General features: G+C 37.9%; 1 protein-coding gene across 6 annotated transcripts in view; it reads right to left on the minus strand.

Moving 5' to 3' along the window:
* Positions 1-19,251, minus strand: part of LOC129744727 (ras-GEF domain-containing family member 1B) — a 220,141-nt gene that overhangs the window by 105,720 nt on the left and 95,170 nt on the right. For all 6 annotated transcript variants that reach the window (XR_008736982.1, XM_055737410.1, XM_055737407.1 and 3 more), the window contains exons 4-5: positions 16,225-16,341; positions 15,787-15,983 (exon numbers count right to left, since the gene is read on the minus strand). Coding sequence is in view for 5 of the 6 variants with exons in the window: in XM_055737410.1 (XP_055593385.1) it covers positions 15,787-15,983; positions 16,225-16,341 (314 nt within the window). In the remaining variant the exon portion in view is untranslated. The remainder of the gene's footprint in view (positions 1-15,786; positions 15,984-16,224; positions 16,342-19,251) is intronic.

Below are 19,251 nucleotides of genomic sequence, written 5' to 3' on the forward strand. Positions count from 1 at the left end.
CATCTCAAAAACGTTTTTTATGTTGAGCAACATGAGGGTCATCCTCCTCAACCCTCCAAAAATAAGTTTTCAAAAGTATGACAAATTTCAAAACTTAAAAAAAAAATAAAAATTCACTCCTTACTGCTCCGTCAATATATCTGTGACTATAACTGCAGTACTAAATCACGTCAAGGCATTAAATTTAATTTCCTTTTGTATTGCAATTTTGAAACCATATTCTTCCAATGAGTTGGCGCCTCTCATTGGTCGAAATATGATATTCAAGTTGAAAATACAAAAATTCTTATGATCTTGATCATAAGGAAATTAATTTGCCCGATATATGACAGTAAAAAAAAAGTTAAATATTATCTTTTGGAATTTTGAAAATAAATAAAATTGTGCGGTGTCAAGACCCTTTTGTTTTTTAAATTTTTATGGAGATTTTTTTTGAGCTCAAAACATGAATTATCCTCGGAAATTCTGTTTTGAACTTTAATCTCCTACGATTTCATCCACCTTTTGATGGCAGGTATTTTAAATACGGTCAGTGCCGTCTTCAGCATTTATTTTGCTGGAATTTAAAAATGGATATTTTTCCATTATAAAACGGTCAATGCCGTCATCAGCATTCTAGCTGGTATTTATTCGGCATTTTAGCCTATTTGAAGTGAGGACCCTTTTTGATGACTTATAAGCATCGGGTTCACTCAACTTTATTTGATTTTGGGTTAATCATTCCGCTTTTGTTTTATTTTTTCGAGTTCCAAAGAAAAATACTTTATGGCCTTAAAAAAAAAATGATTGGCCCTGGAAATCGCGTTCGAATTAAAAAAAAACTTGTGTTCCCCCGTGTTCATTATCAAACTTCGCATAAAAATCTTTAAGAACTAAAAACCAACAATCTATCATTCATCATTAAATAAATGTAACTCCGCTTGATTTTCAATCATACCAGCCTATGTCATCATTATCTTTATTCAAGCAGTTTTTGTTTAAACGTTCGTTCTGCATTTATTGGTAGTATTGATAATGCTCGGTTTTCAGTATCCTTCATTGTTTGCGTATTTTTTCGTTATAATTTTCATATTCCATCTGAAACAATTTCTTTTGCGGATTAGTACTGTTTCCCCCCAGTTCAAGATAATCCTTTCTTTTATTAAGCTTTGTTATTTTTGTTTCTGATACACCTGCATTACGTGTTTGTCCTTGCTTTGTGAGTGTATTCAATGGTGTATTTTGTTTGTGTTTAAATGGTAAATGTAGCGAATTAGCCCTAAAGAAAATACAATTTTCTGTGTTTTTTTTTTCATAATTTACGATTTTCTTTCCTCCTTCTCTCCTGGTAATCGTTTCCGTCGCATTCATACGCTATTAAACGAATATCTCTTCTAGCAACTTCTTGTCAAACCATCGAGCGCCGAAATTTGTTATTCTTTTTATCATTTTTAACTTCTTATGCTTACGATTTTTTTTTTATTACTCACCCCTTTTGCTTCCCCCATGCTTCTTCTTAGAGTTCATACATTTTTTTTTCTGCTGCTGCACACATCCGAGAGCTGTTGTCTGTCGTCTGATAACATACTGCTACTTCTCCGATGTAGATTTCTTGTCGACGGGGATCCTGATCCTTTTTCCCTCTTCCAGCAACACCGACTACTCATGTTGCTGCTTCTTCGTTGGCCGTCGTCGTTATCGTCGTTGCTTCGATGTAGTCTATTTTCGGCTGTTATTAATTCAGAGAAATTTTTTCAATTTTCTGTTTGTATTGCCACTGCCGCAATCTCCGCAAGTTTCGTCTGCTGGTTGGTTTCGCTTTCGATTTTTTTTCTCTGCGCCAATGGCCTTTCCACGTTACACATGAAGCACTTGAGAAACTTTTCGTAAACACACACCGTCACTGATGGGACCCGTCCAGCGAAAACACAATGTAAGTTTTTCGTCGAAATTGGAACGATCCTTCCCTGTCCGAACTGGCGTTTTGGCTCAAAATCATAGATTAAGCACATTATTAGCAACTGATCCTTCGTTTTAAACTACACGAAGGTCTCCAATCCGCATTAGAATGTTTACTTCGGCCCATTGTCCTTGATGTGATGTATCAATAAATCCCTTTTCACGATTTAGTATTCACGCTGCCTTATCCGATTCACGCGGCTTCAGTCCAAAATTCACTTATTTTAGACGATTGAAATACAATCAAATGTCCAAGCCAATAATTACACATTGGCCACAACAATAAAAAAAAAATAAGATGCCAAGATATCCGCGGCATGCACTGAAGGCATATTACAATCGGCATGAACTTCGCTTTCGCACACACTCCGCACTCGGTGGTAACTGCACTGATTAGATGCGTTGAATCTCCAGCCATATCGTCAATCGGCTGTATGCGCATATTACACAACATGCGCATTTAGGAGCACTTATAACTTTCAGGGTAGCCACAACTATTTAACTGGGTCTGCGGTGAGGAAATTTACCACAAGTGGCAAACTCTCACCGCATCCCACCGCTGCCACCAATTGTAGAAGTTCGGATTATAATAGATCTAACAACTTCTATGTCTGAACTAAGACTACTTCTTTTTGGAACCTCGTTCCACTTTATTTATACCAAGACGCTAGCTCCGGATCGTTAACAGTGGAGGTCTCTTACCACGGCCCTATGCACCGGTAGATCGGCGCGGGATCATTAAGTAAGCTAAGAATAGGTACCCGACGCGTTGGTAATTTCCATCGTTGTTCTTGGTTTCGTTCCTTCTTCGCATAGATGCACTGCCTATGCATAAAACCAAACAAACGTGATGGAAATCACCAATGATTCTAACCCAAGCGTAGGAGACAAACAGAGGGAAATAATTTATTCGAACCCAGGTGGCTGAAGCATAAATTATGCTGAGCCACACTGGCCTTGCCGTGAAGCGCTTTATTCAGCCTTCTCAGGTTGTCTTGACTAGATAAAGCAAATTCAACGGTGGATATGTTGAATTCGTTCTCGAAAATGGGCCATTCCATCAAGTTTCCGTTGAACTGAGGCAAATCTCTCACAGCACGATACTGCAACGCTTTCAGTGCTTGCGTAACAACTTCGGTTTGTCCAGAGCCGCGGTCAACGGGGGGATCAAAACGAGGTGGTGGGTTAGGTTGTTCATGACCGTCAGGAATGTCTTCAACCCAACTCCGGACACGACGATCAGGGCTACTATGAATGGAACTTCTCGAAACAGATTTCAGTTCGTTAATCTGAATCTCCCTTTCAATGCGCCTACGTTGAAACTCAGACTTTTTCTTTTCTAGTTGCATCTCTAAATCTTTCTGTATCTTTAGCTCCTCTAGTTTTTGTTGAGCTCTAATCTGATCTACTCTTAGAGATGCTTCTAACTCTTCCTTTTCTAATCGGTTTTCCAATTCTAGTGCTCTAATCTGACTAACAGTTTCACTAACGACTGACTTTCTGCTACTTATCGATCGTTTACTCCTACAGCTCATATTTCCGGTTTTGCTTCTAGCATTATCACCCGACTCGGAGTGCACTCTTGCATGTGCTGCGCCCACTTCATACGGCCCAGGAATGGCAGCATCATGTGATAACGCAGGAACTTCTTTCACCGGAGTACGATACATTGTGCTTGCTTGTGGAAGTTTATAAACGAAATCCTCAAACTTCTTCGGGACTTTACCTGCCGTTGATCTTTCTGTTCGGTGCAGGTTAGGTTCCATATAAACTGGTGTTGAGTTTCGAAGGACCAAATATTAAACCTCGGACTCTACTGGCCGAGCAATCTAACGGGTTTTACCTGCCGGTGGGAAGGACCAAATATTAAACCTCGGACTCTACTGGCCGAGCAATCTAACGGGTTTTACCTGCCGGTGGGAAGGACCAAATATTAAACCTCGGACTCTACTGGCCGAGCAATCTAACGGGTTTTACCTGCCGGTGGGAAGGACCAAATATTAAACCTCGGACTCTACTGGCCGAGCAATCTAACGTGTTTTACCTGCCGGTGGGAAGGACCAAATATTAAACCTCGGACTCTACTGGCCGAGCAATCTAACGGGTTTTACCTGCCGGTGGGAAGGACCAAATATTAAACCTCGGACTCTACTGGCCGAGCAATCTAACGGGTTTTACCTGCCGGTGGGAAGGACCAAATATTAAACCTCGGACTCAACTGGCCGAGCAATCTAACGGGTTTTACCTGCCGGTGGGAAGGACCAAATATTAAACCTCGGACTCTACTGGCCGAGCAATCTAACGGGTTTTACCTGCCGGTGGGAAGGACCAAATATTAAACCTCGGACTCTACTGGCCGAGCAATCTAACGGGTTTTACCTGCCGGTTCGAAGGACCAAATATTAAACCTCGGACTCTACTGGCCGAGCAATCTAACGGGTTTTACCTGCCGGTGGGAAGGACCAAATATTAAACCTCGGACTCTACTGGCCGAGCAATCTAACGGGTTTTACCTGCCGGTGGGAAGGACCAAATATTAAACCTCGGACTCAACTGGCCGAGCAATCTAACGGGTTTTACCTGCCGGTGGGAAGGACCAAATATTAAACCTCGGACTCTACTGGCCGAGCAATCTAACGGGTTTTACCTGCCGGTGGGAAGGACCAAATATTAAACCTCGGACTCTACTGGCCGAGCAATCTAACGGGTTTTACCTGCCGGTTCGAAGGACCAAATATTAAACCTCGGACTCTACTGGCCGAGCAATCTAACGGGTTTTACCTGCCGGTGGGAAGGACCAAATATTAAACCTCGGACTCTAATGGCCGAGCAATCTAACGGGTTTTACCTGCCGGTGGTAAGGACCAAATATTAAACCTCGGACTCTACTGGCCGAGCAATCTAACGGGTTTTACCTGCCGGTGGGAAGGACCAAATATTAAACCTCGGACTCTACTGGCCGAGCAATCTAACGGGTTTTACCTGCCGGTGGGAAGGACCAAATATTAAACCTCGGACTCTACTGGCCGAGCAATCTAACGGGTTTTACCTGCCGGTGGGAAGGACCAAATATTAAACCTCGGACTCAACTGGCCGAGCAATCTAACGGGTTTTACCTGCCGGTGGGAAGGACCAAATATTAAACCTCGGACTCTACTGGCCGAGCAATCTAACGGGTTTTACCTGCCGGTGGGAAGGACCAAATATTAAACCTCGGACTCTACTGGCCGAGCAATCTAACGGGTTTTACCTGCCGGTTCGAAGGACCAAATATTAAACCTCGGACTCTACTGGCCGAGCAATCTAACGGGTTTTACCTGCCGGTGGGAAGGACCAAATATTAAACCTCGGACTCTACTGGCCGAGCAATCTAACGGGTTTTACCTGCCGGTGGGAAGGACCAAATATTAAACCTCGGACTCTACTGGCCGAGCAATCTAACGGGTTTTACCTGCCGGTGGGAAGGACCAAATATTAAACCTCGGACTCTACTGGCCGAGCAATCTAACGGGTTTTACCTGCCGGTGGGAAGGACCAAATATTTAACCTCGGACTCAACTGGCCGAGCAATCTAACGGGTTTTACCTGCCGGTGGGAAGGACCAAATATTAAACCTCGGACTCTACTGGCCGAGCAATCTATTTAACGGGTTTTACCTGCCGGTGGGAAGGACCAAATATTAAACCTCGGACTCTACTGGCCGAGCAATCTAACGGGTTTTACCTGCCGGTGGGAAGGACCAAATATTAAACCTCGGACTCTACTGGCCGAGCAATCTAACGGGTTTTACCTGCCGGTGGGAAGGACCAAATATTAAACCTCGGACTCTACTGGCCGAGCAATCTAACGGGTTTTACCTGCCGGTTCGAAGGACCAAATATTAAACCTCGGACTCTACTGGCCGAGCAATCTAACGGGTTTTACCTGCCGGTGGGAAGGACCAAATATTAAACCTCGGACTCTACTGGCCGAGCAATCTGTCGCTTCCGGAGGTTTCCGCTGGGGTAAGTTTAAATTTCGGACCGTGATTGGGAAAACAGTATTTTACAAAAAGACTCCTTGATTTATTTGCACGAGCAAAAACACGTGTCAATTTTCTTCTATCTGACGTACAAGTGAAAATTTTATTCAAATCTGTCAATGCCTGCTACGATCAAATCTCGTTGTCGGCAACAATCTTCATTGCCATTAGAGCAAGTTCACTGGTTGAGATGGAGTTGGAAATTTCGAAGGTTTACATCACATCACAACACATTTGCCGTCCACCGGTGTTGGGAAAATCTGATATTCGAACAGTTTCGCGCTGCAAAATTTGTATCGTATAACACTTTTTGGCGGAGGGTGATAGAAAAACACGATGTTTTGCAACACCGAACCAAGTGATAGAGTCGGCGTTGCAATACAGTATTCGTGCATGAAACGCTTCGGTGCTGCCATCTAACTTATGCTCGAAACCTCAGTTGAGGGGAAAATAAAGGAAATTGAGCAATTTCAGGATTTAAACATAAAGTGATATTTTCTTTAATTATTTAATCTTTTATCACTTAAATTGATACGAATTGCAATGAAGTTAATCAACTCTTTCAAACTTACAGCCAATTTTTTTCATGCCCTTGCCAATCGAATACATTTTGAGGGGGCAGAGATGCCAGATAGCTGGGTGAATAAATAAATTCTGTTTGTTTGTTTTGTTTAGCGGTTTTCGGGAGTAGGAAATTGTTTCGTTTTTTTATTTGAAAAAGATATTCCGTCGGAATGTCCGATAACAAGTTCGGAACGCCGCCTTTAATGGATCCATCATCTTTAGAAAACGGAACCCTCGCTGTTAATTCGACAAGTGTCAATCAGATCAAACGTAGGCGTCGAATCGTGAGTAAAATTCAGCTTGTGTCTGAATTACCTATACTTTTTATACGTCACTTGCTTAATTATCACTTTGAAAGCGATTTAGGAAGAGTTTAAAAACTTTATCAACTCGTGTCATCAAATGCACTCCAATACAAAACTCCTAATTCTGCAGAATCAGTTTAATATTGGAATGCATTATAACTTAAACAATACTTGTTCATACATAAAAAAAATAAAATTTTCATATTGACACTAGGTACTATTTCAAGTTAATGATCCAGTAAAATGAATTTGATTTCAATTTTCAAACGGTGAATTCAATATAAAAAAAGTCAGTAAAATTACTGAAAAGCAAATTCACTTGGCATCGCTGGTTGCTTTCGATTTTATACCTTCGTATTCTATCACACCGGTGGACGGCCAACATTTTTGGTCTATATTTCACGATAGAAAAATTCCCATCTGTGCTACAGCTGTCAAAATTCCTACCACTTTTTCCCAACACCATTGGACTTGCTCTTATTATTTGAATTTTAAGAAGCAGCTTTCATTTTTTAGAGTTTAGAGCAGTGATTGAAATCCTCACCAATTTTCTCATCAGAGGCATTCAAAATACACACTTTGAGGCCTCGCATAGCTATACAGGAGACGATACATATACATTCATTCAAACCTCCCCCCATGAGGAGGATCTGCTCTGAGAGACACCATTCGTTTGCTGCCCCGAACGAACTCTCTCAACGTTCGGTTGCTACATGATGCATGAAGAAGACGAGGCACACATACTCATTTACGTTCTTGAATTGGAATAACTCCAGCCGATAGCTGTAGTTGAGGAGAACATCTTCAATCTCGCCGCAAAGGTTGAGGCAACAACAAAAACAACCGAACTTATTGCGTTGCACGGCCTGCAACGTATAGTGCAAGGAAGGGGGAGGAAAAAGAGACGAAAAAACTAGCTGCCTGCGTGCGGTTGCTGTGCAATAATAGCAATAGCAGAAAAATCTCACGCATTCAATCCAGGCACAAACGAAGAGACTCGGGTTCGCTCTGCCTTTTGAATTTGCTTCCCTCAAGCTTGTAACAGGAGATGAGAGAGAGCCATTCGTTTGGTTTTTTGGATTCGCTGCCTCGAATGTATACTGCTTCTTGAAGGCGGGCTATATTGAGAGCGTATGCATCATCGGTTTTGTCGTTTTCGCAGCCTCAAAGCAACCTTTGCTTCCGAGTAAAGCAGTGAGCGAGAGAAGGTTGATCAATTCATGCTCAGCCAAATTCAATCACTGGTTTAGAGTTACAGTGAGGGGCAAAATAAAGTGTCCAAAATATTTTTTTTATCATTTCTTTTATTTTTCTGGTTAAAATTCACCGAAAACAGACAACAGACAATTGATAGACAACAATTAATATTCCAAAAAAAAATAGGCAAAATAAAGTGTCCAACTCAAAAATCAATATAATTTCGATAAATTTCCATCGCGAGGCCCCTCGAATTTGTTTGTTTTGTGTATTTTGACGTTTCATAAACAACTGGCTTGGCTCTGGAGTATTCAAACAGGTGTCTACATTCGAATATTATAGCGCCAGCACTAAATTTTACTTCGGAAGTCCGGACTTCCGATCCCGAACTTACTTCCGAACTTTTGACAGTTGTGTTTGAAAAAATAACACACGCTAGAAATTATTAAACCATTTATGTTTCAAAAATAACCATTTTTGACCTTTTCCCGGGAAATGCCATTTTATGAGTTCTCCATGAGAGCCCATAAAATGACTTTTCGGGGAGAAGTTGAAATAAGGTTATTTTTTAACCGTAAGGGATAACATCAAAGAAGTAGGAAAATGGTTATTTTTGAACCGGATTTCCAAAAGCAGCTTGGCACGATTTTACGAACTTCAAATTCGGAAATAAATAAAAAAAAATCTTCATTTTCCAAATTGTTTATTTGCATTCTTGTTTTACATATGTTGCCGGAATTGGTAGACCCATTTATAGATGCAATTTTGTGTGGGATACCCTTTATTCTAACGATTGCCAAACAGCATATTGTAATTCAATACCAGCTTAGGCTCCTCCTTAGGTACGTGGTACTTAATATTTGGAAGGTTCCTTGTGGTATGCCACAACAATTTAACAACATTTGTTTGGGATCACCAAAAAGACGTCAATCTGATCATCTTTTTAATAACATTTTCATATATAGGAATTTAAGAAATTTTGCTTCAATGTCAACTTGGTGCGTTTTAAATATAAGTGTTTACTATATTATCTGTGGGAAATCAGATTTAATTGATATAAATATTTTCAAAAAAAAAATTCTGTTTAGAAATACCTACTTAAGACATCAGAAAACGATTCAAGTTTGAAGATCAAAATAAAAATTCAATTGGTATTAAATATTTAATATGTGTATTGTGTATGGTTTCTAAAATTACCGATTGTGAGATAAGCATCTTTCACCTATTCCGACTCTCTGGAGCCACCATTGAAGATTTGTTGACAACGACTTTTCACTTGAATTTTGGTACAGTAACAAAAGCTTTCATCCCCGCCCAATGTTACATCCTCTTCGGTACCCGATCAGAAGGGAAAAACAAAATTATATCAAAATGAGATATTTTGATACTGATTTTTTTTCTATCCGAATGAGTTATAATTCAGTACTCGTAGGATGTTAAAATATCTCAAATTATATCGAAAAATCTATACGATCATAGCTAAATTATATCAGTTTTTGATATGCTCCTATCAAGATTATATCTCGTTCAGATAGCATAGTCAGAGGTGCAAAGCATCGCATCATTTTGCATGCAGCGTTCGACTTTTTCCCGACCAGATCAAACTAACTTTATCTTCGGAAGCGTCGGCTTGCGAACATAGCACGCCGACTTTTGATTGCAAATGAACGCATCGCAACGACGCTGTGGCACGATTGGTTCAAATGACTGCATCTCTTAAGTTCATTCCGATGCTTTGCGAACAGTTCGCCTACTGATTTTAAGGCGACGTCAACCGAAGGATCCGTTCGTTTGAATTCATCGGGGATAAGTTCAAACAACCTTATCGAGATAGGGTCGTTTGAACGTTCAATTGAATGTTCACTTTTGAACGTTCAATTGAATGTTCGTCTGATGCGTTCGGCAGCCTAAGGCAAGACGCCGAGCCGTGTTTGGATGGGATGGATTATTGATATGGTGCATTGCTTGCGTGTGATGTTCGGTCGTCGCTCGACGATAGAGGGTGTCGGGTGTCTTGTAGCGCGCGGACGACTTGGTAAAGAGAATGAGGCGCAGCTACAGTTTCATTTAACGGTGCAATTTTACTGAATAAAATGCCCGAATAGCAAAGACCATGGTAATAATATATCGTAACAATGATTTTGAATTTAACAGTAAACTTCATAGTGATTTCAAAATATTTATCAATCGGTTTAAATTTTGAAAATACCATGATTTTTAAAGTTACCGTGAAGTATATCATTAATTCAAAATATTTCAAAGTTGCAAATATTTCAAAAACACGAACATCGTACGGTATCACATTGAAATTCTTGTGATTTTTATTGTACCAGTGTTCTTCATGGTTGAATGATAATCCGAACCACGCGAAAATTGGTAATTTTTTGCTTTTTTACACATTTACATTTTTTCGTGTAATGAAAATTTTGGCGCTCTAAAAACGTCACTTTCTCTCGGAGGAAGTTAACTTAAATTTAAATTTTCGCGGTCGGAATCAGTGAATCCGGACCAAGTCGAAATCAAGCTGATCGGAATCTGAACAGAAAATGATGGCTTTAAATTCGGTGATCTTGGTAAATAATTTTATTATTTATTCATTTATATGTAGGCTAACTAAACCGAAATTTTTTTTATTCTAGAAGCTGACGGAAATTCAAAGTTCCCCATGGCCAACTTTAGATGTGGGCCGTATACAATGGCTGCGACGTGGACAAGATAGACGTCCGAGGCAAACCGATATCAAACGGATTTGTGGTCTGGTACTTCATGATGTGCAGGAATCCAGCCTTGTCCCAGGATCGGGCAGAAGATGCGGTACAAGAGCCGCCAATGTTACAGTATAGAAGCTCCGTAGTGCAGATGGTTTTTTATAGCTTCTGGAAAGTGTTGATTTTTTTTTAAACAAGACGAAAAATTTGAATAAAAATTGAAGCAAACAAATGAAACCTGTTTATTTCATTCAATAGTAAATATGAATTTAGAAGAAAAAATAACTGAAAACAATAATTTTTACCATGGAATTTCACGGTCCTGGAATTATGATAAATTGTGAATTAAAATTGATGTTCAAGATTATTGAACGATTGAAATTCAAGGGAAAACAATGAACTCCACAGTTTCTTTGAAAAAAGTGGAAGCTGTAATAACCGTTAACTTTATCGTTTTGAGTTTCCAAATGTATGGGAAAAAGTCGATTTTTTCATTGTTAAGTTGCTTAACAACCCCCTTTTTTCATGGTAAATTTTGCTAAAACCATAAATTTCACTGTCCAAAACTATGAATTTGACAGTTTATTCAAGGTTTTATGTACCATGATTCGCATAGTTTCAACTATAAAATTCATGGTTGCGTGAAAATGAAATTCATGGTCTTTTCACAATGTTTTTCTATTCGGGTGCAAACCGCCCAACTACGGTTGGGCTTGTAAGGCTTGTAAGAGATTGTTTATTCTTTTTCATTCCATGTTAGGTTCAGAACTGAAGCAAACCGTCAAGACCCGCGAAATTTAATTCAAATTTTCAGATATCAGATTCAGATTTCAGATTTTAGATTTAGATTCCAGATTCAGATTTCAGATTCAGATTTCAGATTCAGATTTCAGATTCAGATTTCAGATTCAGATTTCAGATTCAGATTTCAGATTCAGATTTCAGATTCAGATTTCAGATTCAGATTTCAGATTCAGATTTCAGATTCAGATTTCAGATTCAGATTTCAGATTCAGATTTCAGATTCAGATTTCAGATTCAGATTTCAGATTCAGATTTCAGATTCAGATTTCAGATTCAGATTTCAGATTCAGATTTCAGATTCAGATTTCAGATTCAGATTTCAGATTCAGATTTCAGATTCAGATTTCAGATTCAGATTTCAGATTCAGATTTCAGATTCAGATTTCAGATTCAGATTTCAGATTCAGATTTCAGATTCAGATTTCAGATTCAGATTTCAGATTCAGATTTCAGATTCAGATTTCAGATTCAGATTTCAGATTCAGATTTCAGATTCAGATTTCAGATTCAGATTTCAGATTCAGATTTCAGATTCAGATTTCAGATTCAGATTTCAGATTCAGATTTCAGATTCAGATTTCAGATTCAGATTTCAGATTCAGATTTCAGATTCAGATTTCAGATTCAGATTCAGATTTCAGATTCAGATTTCAGATTCAGATTTCAGATTCAGATTTCAGATTCAGATTTCAGATTCAGATTTCAGATTCAGATTTCAGATTCAGATTCAGATTTCAGATTCAGATTTCAGATTCAGATTTCAGATTCAGATTTCAGATTCAGATTTCAGATTCAGATTTCAGATTCAGATTTCAGATTCAGATTTCAGATTCAGATTTCAGATTCAGATTTCAGATTCAGATTTCAGATTCAGATTTCAGATTCAGATTTCAGATTCAGATTTCAGATTCAGATTTCAGATTCAGATTTCAGATTCAGATTCAGATTTCAGATTCAGATTTCAGATTCAGATTTCAGATTCAGATTTCAGATTCAGATTTCAGATTCAGATTTCAGATTCAGATTTCAGATTCAGATTCAGATTTCAGATTCAGATTTCAGATTCAGATTTCAGATTCAGATTTCAGATTCAGATTTCAGATTCAGATTTCAGATTCAGATTTCAGATTCAGATTCAGATTTCAGATTCAGATTTCAGATTCAGATTTCAGATTCAGATTTCAGATTCAGATTTCAGATTCAGATTTCAGATTCAGATTTCAGATTCAGATTTCAGATTCAGATTTCAGATTCAGATTTCAGATTCAGATTTCAGATTCAGATTTCAGATTCAGATTTCAGATTCATATTTTGATTCAGATTTCTGATTTCAGATCCTGATTCAGATATCAGATTCAGGTTTCATATTAAGCATTCAGTTTTAGGATTAAGGTTAAGATTTTGGGTTAAGATTTTAGATTCATATTTGAGGCCCTTGGAGCCAAAAGGGGTATAAGTGCAAAATGGAAAAAAATTGAGTTAACCATCTAGAACAAATCTTCGACTGTCAAACATCATATGCTGTTTTAATCACAATTTTATTTCGCTATTTTCTCATGTTTTGATATTGTTGAAAAAATCCTGCTTACTGAAAATTACTTTTTGTTTGGAGCCAAAGGGGTATAAGTGCAGACCCATTTGCTACCAAGTAATTTACTTATACGGTATAAGTTATACCCCTTTGCCACCAACCCTAACGTCATTTCCATTTAAAGTGTTCATTCCATCGGGATGAAAAAAATATGGAAATTAATGGGCATTTGAAAAGTAAATCATGTTAGAAAATCTACCACCAACAGTTAATCATTTCATTACATTTAGTGATAGTTCTGGTGAACAAAATATTTCCAAATTTTTCATTTTTTCTATTCTAACCCCAATAAATGAATTCCAAATTTCTGATTTCGGGTCTTAATCAAATGGTGTACGCCATGAATTTGGGACTCAATATATTTAATCATCAACTCATTAACTCATATATGTTAAACATAAACTCATATATGTAAAACATCAACTCATAATGAGCGGAAGTCCATTTCCAATCTGAAATCTGAATCTGAAATCTGAATCTGAAATCTGAATCTGAAATCTGAATCTGAAATCTGAATCTGAAATCTGAATCTGAAATCTGAATCTGAAATCTGAATCTGAAATCTGAATCTGAAATCTGAATCTGAAATCTGAATCTGAAATCTGAATCTGAAATCTGAATCTGAAATCTGAATCTGAAATCTGAATCTGAAATCTGAATCTGAAATCTGAATCTGAAATCTGAATCTGAAATCTGAATCTGAAATCTGAATCTGAAATCTGAATCTGAAATCTGAATCTGAAATCTGAATCTGAAATCTGAATCTGAAATCTGAATCTGAAATCTGAATCTGAAATCTGAATCTGAAATCTGAATCTGAAATCTGAATCTGAAATCTGAATCTGAAATTTGAATCTGAAATCTGAATCTGAATCTGAAATCTGAATCTGAAATCTGAATCTGAAATCTGAATCTGAAATCTGAATCTGAAATCTGAATCTGAAATCTGAATCTGAAATCTGAATCTGAAATCTGAATCTGAAATCTGAATCTGAAATCTGAATCTGAAATCTGAATCTGAAATCTGAATCTGAAATCTGAATCTGAAATCTGAATCTGAAATCTGAATCTGAAATCTGAATCTGAAATCTGAATCTGAAATCTGAATCTGAAATCTGAATCTGAAATCTGAATCTGAAATCTGAATCTGAAATCTGAATCTGAAATCTGAATCTGGAATCTAAATCTAAAATCTGAAATCTGAATCTGAAATCTGAATCTAAAATCTGAATCTGAAATCTGAATCTGAAATCTGAATCTGAAATCTGAATCTGAAATCTGAATCTGAAATCTGAATCTGAAATCTGAATCTGAAATCTGAATCTGAAATCTGAATCTGAAATCTGAATCTGAAATCTGAATCTGAAATCTGAATCTGAAATCTGAATCTGAAATCTGAATCTGAAATCTGAATCTGGAATCTAAATCTAAAATCTGAAATCTGAATCTGATATCTGAAAATTTGAATTAAATTTCGCGGGTCTTGACGGTTTGCTTCAGTTCTGAACCTAACATGGAATGAAAAAGAATAAAAAATCTCTTACAAGCCTTACAAGCCCAACCGTAGTTGGGCGGTTTGCATTTTATTCAGTAAAATTGCACCGTTAAATGAAACTGTAGCTGCGCCTCATTCTCTTTACCAAGTCGTCCGCGCGCTACAAGACACCCGACACCCTCTATCGTCGAGCGACGACCGAACATCACACGCAAGCAATGCACCATATCAATAATCCATCCCATCCAAACACGGCTCGGCGTCTTGCCTTAGGCTGCCGAACGCATCAGACGAACATTCAATTGAACGTTCAAAAGTGAACATTCAATTGAACGTTCAAACGACCCTATCTCGATAAGGTTGTTTGAACTTATCCCCGATGAATTCAAACGAACGGATCCTTCGGTTGACGTCGCCTTAAAATCAGTAGGCGAACTGTTCGCAAAGCATCGGAATGAACTTAAGAGATGCAGTCATTTGAACCAATCGTGCCACAGCGTCGTTGCGATGCGTTCATTTTTTCCAACCACAAGTTAGGCGTCGTAGCTGATCTTAACCTTTTCAAGAAATAATCAGCTTGCGACTTTTTCTCGACGACGTTTGCGCTGAACGTTCATTTGCACCTCTGAGCATAGTTTGATATTTGGCAGAACAAATCCTATCAAAATTATAACTTATCAAGATATGAATGCTTCGAGAAAATTTTCTAGTGGAATGTCAGTAACCCACACTATTTGCTTTAGGCATGCTCCATTTTTGGTTTCTTAAAAATTCGATTCAATTTTATGAACCTGTTGAGCGAAACTCATTAAAGTACAGTTTGGGCCGTTGACTTCGATGTCCGTGTTTCAGAAAAAATTGCACGTATATCAAAATTAGATATAATCATTTTATTTTAGGACAATCCGAAAAACATCTTTATCATTGAAAATGAGCTCAACCCCATTCAAGTCTGTCAATCAGAATTAGATATAATTCAGATTGGAGAACCTTTAAATCAAAATGTTTGAGTAATTAATTATAACTGAATCAGATGTAAATATCTTGGTGAGATACGTTTGAATTATTATTTTGATATGCTCTCCTGATCGGGTAAAGAAAACCTGAACGAAACACAAGAAAAAAAAGAAACGATCTACGAAAAACTTTCTGGCTGAACTCACCTAGCTACGATATGTTTGACGTGATTCATCATCCGTTCGTCTCGGAAATCGTACGGGAACTTACGGGTCCAGACACCCAGCAGGGGCACCAGCCGGTCCAGCGGCTCCGGATCAGGGACAGTCTCCAGCAGCTTCCCCAGCAGCTCGTGGGTTCGGATGAAAAAACGACACGACAGCAGGAAGGAGAAAACGTATTCCTTTTTTTTTGGGTTTCGTTTTCGGTTGATACAGTGAGAGCATGTTTCCGAGAAAGGAAAGACAGTAAATGAATTGGCCGTTCAGATAAGTGTGTATGTAGGTACGCAGAGCAAGACGAATGAGATATAATTCAATTTCCTTTTGATGTTCACGGGAGTTGATTTTCTCCCCTGTCACGTAATCGAGAAATGGGACCAAGGTGCGGTAGTTAGATGAAAGTGTGGGAATGTTCGGACTTACCTGATCCAGTTCCTCCCCGTCGTTGGCTGGCATGAGAAGGTCGATGAGGGATTCGAGTGGACCGGACACGATGTTGCCATTTCCGTACATCACTCCACCACTTCCAAGAGCCGTGTGCTGCAAATAAGTAAGAGAAAGGAGACCGACATTTACGATTACGATTATGATTGTGGCAGAATGTGAGGCTTCTATCCAAGGTACACATAAGGGAAGGCTGACCGGCTGACGAGTTGCTAATTGAAATGTGATATCCGTGATTCGGAAGATATGTAACGATCCATGCGGTGTGCATTGATTGAAAGCTGTAAACCGTTCCAAGTAGGTAGCTTCCATTTCCGAACTATCCATACACCAATGAATTTCAATTTACGGCTAATTATATCCTCAGAAATTTCCTGTTGCAATATAAGCCGTAGTACTCTGCACAAACATCATCAGACTAATTTGAATGACGGACATTGGCATCCAAATAAAACATGATAATGATATAGATACTCCTAGAGATTCTATGATCAAATCAAACAACAACTCTCAAGATTTGCATTTCATTTGATTGTTTCTTATACAGACAACTTGTAGATAACAAGGATTTTTTTGACAAGATACACCGCGGTAGGAATAGGGACGATGGCTATTAAAACAATACTGTGCGCTTTTTTAACCTTTGATGGAGATTGTTAAATTTACATATGTTCTATCTAACAACTGTAAAAAAAGCCGTGGCAGCGACTTTTTGTTGACTTTTACTTCGTATTCAACCAAAAATACAAGTTAGTTGTAAATTTTCTAAGATATCAAAGAAAAAAATGGTCACCCCCTTCTTATTTAGCCCACAATGCATGGTAAGTGAAGACACTTGCGATTCATAACAATTCACGTGATAATTTTTCTCGCTTTGAATCTATCAACCTAATCTGTTCAGCACTTGTAAACAACATTTCTGAACCATATTGAACGTAGTTATATCAAAATTGATCCACTGCTGAACCTACTCCGGTGTACCTGATTTGAGGGAAAATGCATTTTCACAATAAGTTCTTTAATATGTTTTTTCAAATAGCTCTTATACATATTTCAAACCATTAAATATATACAAGCTGCTTATACTGCATTGCGTAAATTTTGCAAGAACTTCTCCTACAAACCATCTTAGGAAAGCTCGGCCTATGGAGGATTTTTATTCCACCGGTTTCTTATTGGTTTAGATTTCATTTAGGCTGTCTAGGAAACAAATCTCTTCTTAATGAAGCAATATAGTGGGCTCAATTCGAGAGCTCAAGAAGCATTAAAGAAGAAGTAGAAGAAGCAAACACACAAGATTGATCCAATTAGTCCACATGAGCTGTTTTCATTCTTCAATCAAGACGATTTAACGTACACGAGATTGGGGTAGATTTGCCGAGAGACTTACTTTTTTTTTGTTTTTCCTTGTATTCAAACACTTTCGCGTTACCCCCCGTGGCATCAGTTTTGAATGATTTATATCTGATAAATTAACTTGCTTTTGTGCAGAAAGAGAAGAGTTTTTCAGGAATTTTTGAGTGTCCAGGAATCCAACATAGCGTTAATTTATTTTCGGATTGCGACTTCTGAAAGTTGGGCTATCCAAGAATGTTTGATATTTCCTGTGAATACGGCTTTCAAGACGCTGCCAGAGACGGAAACATCATGGATTTTGAGTGTGGACAACAGTTTAGTGCAGCTGAAAACATTGCAAATCCTTCGGAGCTGAAGTCAGTGCAAAAAGATGACTGGGACAGTACCAAATCAACGAGAAACATACGCATGATTTCGCGTATATTGAATGGTGAAGCTATTTGTTTATCCACAATGAAAATAAACAAAGAAAGAAACATAAGTGATTATTCTTCCTAATGATTTTTTAACGTATAAATCGATAAATCTGTGTTGTTGTGATATTGGAATATGAAGAATGTGAATAGCTTCTTGAGATTTTGAAAGTAATCACTTTATGAATATGGAAAAAATTGATGTTTTTTCATGGTTTTGTCTCTTGTAGATTTGTGGCTTATTTGTAGAGAAAAACATAAAGTTGAGAACCAGATAATATCCAGAATGCCCCAATTAAAAATTTCACTATTTTCAAAGAAATGATATCCATAATTCAGTGCGTTATTTTCAGTATTGCAGATATTTTTCTGTATTTTTTTTATCCCCAGTAATAACTTTTTTCATCTCTATGAAGAGACTGATAGGGTGACCAATTGCGGATAGAATTGAATAACAACCTTTCTGGTGGTATCACGATACTCAAAAGAAAATTTTATTTCTTATTCATTTTCCATTTAAAATTTCCCCGCTTATTTGAACAATATAAAATAGAAGCAATGATAACAAACATTTTGGCATCATTCTAGCGGTGGTTGAATATCTTAGCTGGATAGTCTACTTTCAGGCGTTTAAGTATGATGTGATGAGATTGATCATAGCCATTCAAAATATTGAGGGCCAAATATGAGAAGTAGGGAGAAGTCGTCTATGACCGGACATCGTCTATGGCCGGACAACATAGATTTTTCGAAAACACAATATCCTAATAATGTTTTAACGCCTTGAAGATAAAGTAAATAGTAGCCTGATATTGTGTTAGAAATATGGTAATCCAATCTGAAAAGGTAAATCAATGATAGGCACCTAAAGCTTTTGCCTAGTGGTACGGAGAGGATCGCCTAAACTTTGCATTTGTATTGTGGTCAGTTTTTACGGCTTGTAAAATTTGAACTGCACACGAACGACATCGTTGATTGGTTATCTTTCGACTACAGTAGACATAAGATAACAAAACGATAGTTCAAACGAAATATTAGGAAAATTAAAAAAAATGCGATTTGTCTATGACCGGACACCAAGTTGTTGTCTATGACCGGACAAGAAAATATTCATAATTATAGATGACTTCAATTTGAAACTTTCATTTTTTCATCTCTATAGCACCTCCAAATGGTTAGCAGAAGATAATAATATTTTGGTCCTCTGAGAAACTTTAGATTTTCCTGTCCGGTCATA

The sequence above is a fragment of the Uranotaenia lowii genome, chromosome 2 (assembly GCF_029784155.1).
Source record: "Uranotaenia lowii strain MFRU-FL chromosome 2, ASM2978415v1, whole genome shotgun sequence".
Taxonomy (NCBI): domain Eukaryota; kingdom Metazoa; phylum Arthropoda; class Insecta; order Diptera; family Culicidae; genus Uranotaenia; species Uranotaenia lowii.